Below are 7,887 nucleotides of genomic sequence, written 5' to 3' on the forward strand. Positions count from 1 at the left end.
TCACACAAAGTAAATTGTTGGTACTGGAATAAGCCATAAATGCAGTTGAAATTGAATATATGGATAACAATATTTGTGTGTTAATCTCATTTAATAATATTTTTCTATGTATTATATATTATCTTACATGGTAATAATACAAGAACAGCAGTTTGTGACTTGTGGGGTGAATAATTGATCTGTCGATCCATTTAGAGCTGATCAGATCACATGGATTGATGCCAGGAGCTGCTTTTTGTTAGTGAATGCAGACTCTAAGAACCAGCAGAATGAATGGTGAAGTTTCACCTGATGTTCTTCTACTCCATCTGTGCCCAGAGTGCACAAATTCGGTATATATATTTCTACAGCACTCCTATTGAGCAGTCCAGCGCCAAAATTAGAAAATCTTTTGTGGCAGCAGATATTTTAATCATGGCGGGACGCCACAAATAAAATTAATGTGTGTGAAACCCTGCTGAAATGTAAAGGAGTTTTGAAATTTCTGCCACAAATTAAACTCATAAAATGTACAAATGTACAATATAAATGGTTTACATAACAGGATTTGGATACATTCCTCCACAATTAAGAGTACAAGCCTGGTGTGATCAATCATTCTACATATATGCAGTGTGTACTTGGAGGATCATTATTAATTTCTCAGTGTCCACACTGACTTTGTTTAAGGCTTTAGAGTGTTCACACTGCATGGGGGTGCTAAATGAGAATACAAGAATACTTGTTTGCAATGTGTACTCTAAAGATCATTGTCACTATTTATGTAAACACGCTGAGTTTTCTTTAAGGCCTTAGGGTGTACACATTGCGTGTGGACACAAGACACTGACACACTTCTTCACTCAGTGGGTGAAGTGCAGGACAAAAAGAGCAATCTGGTATTACATCAATCAATGCAGAGTGAGCACTGGTTTTGCTCAACAACTTTAAGACACAATCCAGATCAGCACTGATGCAGAGTCAGTGTGTGCGCAGCAAGACGCTGCTCTGGTTCTAAATTTAGAGGTAAAGCTTCTAATCGGTTAACTGCTGCCTTTGTTAAGGAGCGCAGCACCAGCTGCTCCTGACTAGCCTCCCCTTCCTCCCCCTCGTCCTCCTCCACCTTACCCATATGGCCCAGAAAATTGCACTGTGTCAAAAACAGGAGGTGCTGCACAGTGTGTATAAACCAGGGAGTCTGCGCCCAACCAAAATTCTGATGACATATCCACAAATTTTAGATTTGAAAATAACGTCAAATTATAAGCAAAACAAAAAAAGTTGTAAAGACTTCTGGAAATACTTGTATTCATTCTGGATCACTGCAAACAAATAAATAAATAAATCTGTAGATTCTATTTGGGTCTGCTTGTCAGGTGTAAAGGCACTGCACACAACACTACGTGCATGCTTCTATTTGGGTTATGAATGTATTTTAATGAGTAATGTAGAATTTTGCTTGCACGTTGACTGTGAAACAGACACATCTATGACAGGTCATCTTTTTTGCTAATCAACTTATTACTCTTACCTCCTCCCCTTTATGGTTCTTAATATATCAATACTTTGATAGGGTTTCTAGGCTACTGTACAGTTATACATTGCACCACAATCTCAGAGCGCAGAGTGTGCTTTGGGCACAGACGGAGTAGCAGAACACCAGAAGCAGAGAGAGTGAAACTTATAAGTTGAAAGTTTGCATCCTCTCAGCTAAGCAGCTGCTCCTCTCATCCATTAATCTGAGCAGCTGTGATCTGATCAACTGTCCAAATATCCATCCTGCAACTCAAACTCCACAAACTGCTGCTGAGGAAGAAAAGAATGCATGAAGAGTTCTGCCCACGCTGCTTTAAAGGACCCGCAAAAATGTCTGGATTTAGAGATGGCACACAGTATGATACAAAGCACAAATATGCACACACACACAAAACCAAAATGGAAAGTTTGCTGCCATAAATCCTATTGTGTGTGCCAAGGATTTCTTTTTTTTGCCATAGTATCTAAAGAGGAGTATTGTTTTTTAAAACGCTGGTATCATGACAATCTGGTCAGTATCTTTTCTTATGTGAATGCCATGAGCTTTTGTACTGAGCCAATCCCATAAACTGTCCACAACTATTTATGTAAACAAACTTGCACAAGTTGCTTTCTGAAACTGTCGTGGGCTGCAGCAGCACACAACACAACACACAGTGCATGTGTGTTCATTTCTGTCTTCTTTTTGCGATTGTATCAGTTTGTCTACTATCTGATTGTTGGTGTGCTTTTGAGGGAGGTGGAGGAGGAAGTACTTGTTGGCAAATCCCCAAGGAGAGGGCCCCGGGCTGCAGACCACACAGTCAAATCTCTGCATGCATGCATAGCTGGATCTTATTTAATTGCAGAGGTTGCTTGCTGAACCCATGCATGAACCATTGAATCATTCAGAGGAACCCCCCCACCCCCACTCTCTTCCCTCTCACCCAGTTGCACACAATGATAGTTAGGCAACAGTTTATATCCCTCACCCTAGATTTCAGTCTTTCAAACTCCTTCCCCAACTGTTTTGTAAATTCCCAAACATTGGTATTTCAACATATCCTCCCATTCCCACATTCCAAAATGACCATTCATCACCGTAATGCAACATTTTAAACATCTAAACATTGACAACCTAATTACAAGACACCAGGGATAAAAAGCCAACACTCAAACCCCAACCAAGACTACACAAACAAGCTACTTGTAATTGTAATTCTAAGTCATATTTGTTTTCATCTGTTAAACAACTTGCCCAAAGCTACACAGCACAGTATTCTCTTTTATGTCCATCTCATCAGATAAGTTAGACAGCACCACCTGGTGGCACAGTCCCTTACTACAACACCACAGTACATTTTCTTACACCACATCCGAGAATGTACTCATGCACTGAAGGCAAAGTTACAATTAAACAGAGCACAACAGGATCAGCTTCATGAAACAGTAATGCTAAAGACAATTCCCGCAAGAACTGTCCAAATATGAATTCTCCGATAAACAGAGGCAGCCTCATAAAAGACAGTCACTGTGCCAGGGTAGTGTGGGAAAAAGCGGGACTGATTACCCAGGGCCCCAATGGAAGGGGGGCCTTCGAAAAGCCTGGAATGAGAAGTCTTTAATTTTTTTCAGTGCTAAATAATTAGAGGCATAGTTAAATAAAAAGTAGGTGAATAAATTGATTTAAGGACCGAACTCTGTATTTAAAAATAGGGGAAGTTCTCTGAGGCCCTTCTTAACCCTAAAGATGCAAAATGGTTTGGTCCACCCCTAGACTTAATTCAATTCAATTTAATTCAATCCAGTTCATTTCAGTTTAGTTAAGAGAAGCATGTTAATACCACAAATACATGCACAAAAACACACAAAGTAGCATTCATAATAAACAACCAGGCAAGTGCACCACAAGCCAAGGAAACCAGGATGAATTAAGTGCCAGTAGTTGATATACTGGACAATATAAATCATAAAATAAACAGGTGTTTAACACCAACTGGGAATTTAAAAATCTAACTGTGGAAGGGATAAAAGATATGGAATGGTGGTTCGTTTTGCAAGCAGGTATTGCATAATGATGGCCTGATGGCAAGAGAGAAAATTCACCTGCAAGGACAAGCCCTGCGGGAGGCCAGGACACTTGGTGCCTTCCATAGGATTTGTTGGATACAGTAAGTAGTAAAGTCTTTCTGTTTCACTCCAGTGATTTTACAATTGATTTTTACAATGCTGTTCAGGTTTCTGTCTTAAACTAACATGCTCTAAAACCATCAAATAAATGAAAAACTTAAAAGACTCTCAAAGAAAGATTAATATAAACAACAACGGATTCATTTCTAAGCAGCGAGTGATAACTTACCAACATGCATTAACCCACACTTTCAATTCTTTCCCCAAGAAAGGGAAATTAAGGTTCCAAACAAGAAAAGAAACAGATTTCGTATAAAAAATGTCAAAAGGTGCATGAGAGACATGAATCAAGAGAGGAAGGGTGGGGGGCCCACAGAGACTGCGTATGCACAGAGCCCAAAATGTGGTGCTATGCCACTGGACTTGCAGAAAAAGTCTATGAAACAAGTGCTCGCTACTGTATCAATCACCATCATCATTGGTGTAGTGGAGGGTATATGCAGGTATACACACCTCTTTTTCTTTCCATTTACAGTATACACAGCTATCAGCCAAAAAGCCATTTAAATGTAAAGGGGAGTATATAACATAATATAGTATATAATAATAAAAGATTTGTTTAACTATGTTGACACGAGATTTGACATTCATTTGATAATTGACCGATCAGTCTCCCAAAGCTTTGTAGGTAAATCTGGAGACAAACAACAACTTAAACAATAAAAGTGCATTAAGTTAGAGGCTAAAAGTGATAATCATTGGAATGTATAGAAGAGTATATACACACTTTCTCCTCGGTAATACTCAACCACCAAGTAGTGCACCCACCTCATCAACAACCGCTACACCACTGGCCACTATAATACAGATGTTACTTATCTTTATGTCGATTTCTCAAATATAATAATAATTATCATTTTAATTTTTATTATCATTATTTTAACTAAGTTGAATCTGTGGAAAAGCTACTTTAAATAATGAAAGTGCATTAATTTATAGGCTAAAAGTTACAGCCCATTATCTTACTCTTACTCATAGTATTTTTCAATATATAACATAATTAATGTGCCTTGAAAGAGTAAATTAACTGTATGCAGCACAATAAAGAGAAACAACTCAGATTATGTCCCAGTAAATATTCCTACTACACTGATCTCTTCCTGTGATTGTACCCCCTTCTGGTCCTCTCATCCAGTAACTGGGTGCACTAGGTTTAACCTGGCCCAGTCAGGTCGGGTTAATGCTACAGGATCAGTCAAACAAGATTATCCCAAACTGTTGGACCAAATGCCAGGACAATAAGCCGACAAGTGCTTTGTGTGTGTTTAAGACAGGCAAGACAAGCAGGGCAGTGACAATTAGAAATGAACCAAATAGTGAAAAAAGACAAATCAATTTCTATGCTGTTTGTAAGTCCAATAGTTTGCCCTAATTCATTAAAAGTTACAAGTCCCTTACAAGTGATTAATAGGGTGAACTAGTTAGTGTAACAGACAGAAGTGTGACCCTCTGAGAGACATGAAACAGGCCACTTCCAGTCAAAGCCTTTAGAACAAAACAACTCTTATGTGGGCACATACAGTAGGCTATTTATCTGCATGCATTGCAGCGAATGGGGTTGTTGTAGACTAGTGGTTTCCAACTGGTCCAGATTCTCCTCTGCCATAAGGTCAAGGTCCACACATTAAATAATTTAGGACTAACACATTTTTTATTTCACAAAATGTAAAAATCATGTTGGCTTAGAACACAGAGAAAAAAATGAATAATAATTACTAGAGAACCCATCAAGCATTTTAAAATCAAAGTGAAATTTATGTTGAAGGGCAATATCCTGAATGTCCCAACAGGTGTTGCATCGAAGTGGTTCTCCCCGTTAATGCATAGTTCCCGCCTCAGTGGTTAGGTTTGGTGGGGGCACTGGTGCACAGGGCTAGTTGAGTGTAAAATAATTCAAGTTTTCCCTAGTAAAAACATATGTGGTTATTTTGGGGAAAAAAATATAATTAATAATAAAATAAAATAAAATAAAATTACATTAAAAGAAAAGAAAAGAAAAGAAATAAAATAAAAATTAAATCAAATTGAATTAAATTAAAAGTATTTAATCCACATGCTCCAGAGAGACAGAGAAAGGATCAGTTACTGTATGTAGTTATTATGGCTTACCATTTTTTGGGTGCATTGATAAAAGTTGTTGTTGTCAAATGACCGTTTAAATAATATAAAATATAGCATAAAAAACAAATGAATGTTTCATAAAAAGAGGGGGAGAGAAAAATCTAAGACAAATACACATATAAAAATAGATAAAAGACACAAAAAAGGGATATGTACATTATAGAAATAATTCAAAATAGAATTAGGCTATGTATGTCGAAGTAAAAATAGTACTAAAAAAATAAAAACATAACAGGATTTGGATACATTCCTCCACAAAAAAAGTACTAAAGTAAGTTAAACACAATAAAAAACACTTAGATTTGTAAGAAAACCAAAAAAAATGATAAGTGTCAAACAATTTTAAAAAATAACTTGTTTGGGTTGGGTTGAGTTGGGGGCCACATACTGACGGAGTAACAGTCTTCCACACAGCACCGGTGTTTATGTTGCTATATGCGCTTTGACGCACGCGACCCTATCCCGCAGCGTTACCGTAGAAACATTCAGTGGACTCACCTTGTCTGAGAGCGCCGTCGACGTGGTGTTGTGTGGTAAAACCTGACAGCAGTGTGCATACAAACAATGAGCTCCTCCTCTCGGGCTCTGTGTTTGCTCTGCAGCGGGATTCCAGCCGCAGAAGAGCCCCGCTGAAGTCTGTCAAACTCCCCGGTTTGTTGTCCAACTCCCGGACGCGGAGACAAACATCGTACCGTGTCCTGCTGGTAACAAAGACCGGCTATTCTCAGTTCCGTTTCTCGGTCTGGCGCAGAAGGAGCGTGTGCAGCGCGGAGCGGTCATCTGAAACCTCCACAATCCCTCCTGACCTCCTCCTCCTCCTCCATCCCCCCTTCCAGGCTGCCAGCGCCTCCAGGCCACTTTAGTAGCCGACCTCCCCCTCCGGTTTGTCTGCTGCAGCCCACTGAGACATGTCTGCCCCTGTCACATTCAAAGGATTTTTGACTTTAGCCTCTTATCTCAGTATGTTCAGTGGGTTTTTGCAGACCCTCTATAATGCACACACCATGAGACTGGAATTACATTAATTATGAGGGCCAAATCTGGCCTCCAGTAGGGTGCCAGGTGGCCCCCCAACCATTTTGTAATAACTAATTGAATGATTCATACTGGGAGCTGCTGATGTACTTTTAACTTTTTAAGGCTACATAAGGTGCCAGAATGCATTAAAAAGCATAAAAATAGAGCTTGTTCATCAAAAAAGTACCAGTAGAGGAAATCCTAGAAATGTCATAAAATCCCAGAAACATCCTAAAACTGTAGAGATGTCCTGCAGTCCTAAGCAATAATCCTAGAAACGTCCTAAAATCCTGGAAATGTCTTAATATCATAGAATCATGTATGGGGCCTCTGCAAGTGGCCCCTGGCCTCTTGTCATTTTACAAAAGTGGCCCCCAAGCAAAGGGTGTTGAGTATCCCTGGTTTATAGGCTAAATTGTTTTTATCAGAGACAAAGTGTCAAAGAGAACAAGTGAGTTTTTGAAAGGATGGTTTTGCAGCAGATTTGTCGAATTTTATGTTTAAACACTGCTGTAGTTAATGTGTGGTTATGATTGGGCATTAAAAAAATTACGTTATGGTTCGGAATAGATCATGTCAAGGCTGAAAATGCCTGGTTTGGAGAGCACTTGTGAGAGCACTTGAAGCTGTAAAAACAGCAACAGGTCAGCAAAGGACATCTGATTTTGTTGTTTGTTCTTCTCTCACAGAGTTCTGCAGCTTGGCAGGTAATGACAAAGTCAGCTCATTTCCAATGTCATTTCAGAAATGTTGATATGATGCCTATGAAAGCTGCAAATGTAACATATTGTCACATATTTGTGGTTTGCAGGTTACCATGCCAACAATTATGTGCTGTTGTCTCTGCTGCCCTCAGGTGGCCAAAAAAGAATTATGTAAAAAAATAATGGCAAATAAGAATTGCTGAGTGCAATAGTTATTGAGTGCTGCACCTCTTTAAAATGTCTTATTTTTCCTTGATTCCTTGCATTTTATGCACTATTTTTAGCTATATTTTTATTGATATTATCTCAATGGCTTTTTAATTTGTAATTTGTAACTATGTATTCTGCTCATTCTGATTTT

At 38.8% G+C, this 7,887-nt stretch overlaps 1 protein-coding gene across 3 annotated transcripts in view; it reads right to left on the minus strand.

Moving 5' to 3' along the window:
* The window catches only part of gal3st4 (galactose-3-O-sulfotransferase 4), a 31,715-nt gene extending 25,082 nt beyond the window's left edge, over positions 1-6,633 (minus strand). For 2 of the 3 annotated variants that reach the window (XM_088073631.1, XM_088073630.1), the window contains exon 1: positions 6,304-6,630. In XM_088073631.1, coding sequence (XP_087929757.1) covers positions 6,304-6,362 — 59 coding nt within the window. In that variant the 5' untranslated portion in view covers positions 6,363-6,630. Of the gene's footprint in view, positions 1-6,303 lie in introns of all 3 variants that reach the window. The other variant, XM_088073632.1, reaches the window with a different exon arrangement.
* Positions 6,634-7,887: the final 1,254 nt, after the last annotated feature.

Source organism: Plectropomus leopardus, chromosome 23 (genome assembly GCF_026936395.1).
Source record: "Plectropomus leopardus strain MGB_pleo_1.0 chromosome 23, ASM2693639v1, whole genome shotgun sequence".
NCBI classification, from domain to species: Eukaryota; Metazoa; Chordata; class Actinopteri; order Perciformes; family Serranidae; genus Plectropomus; species Plectropomus leopardus.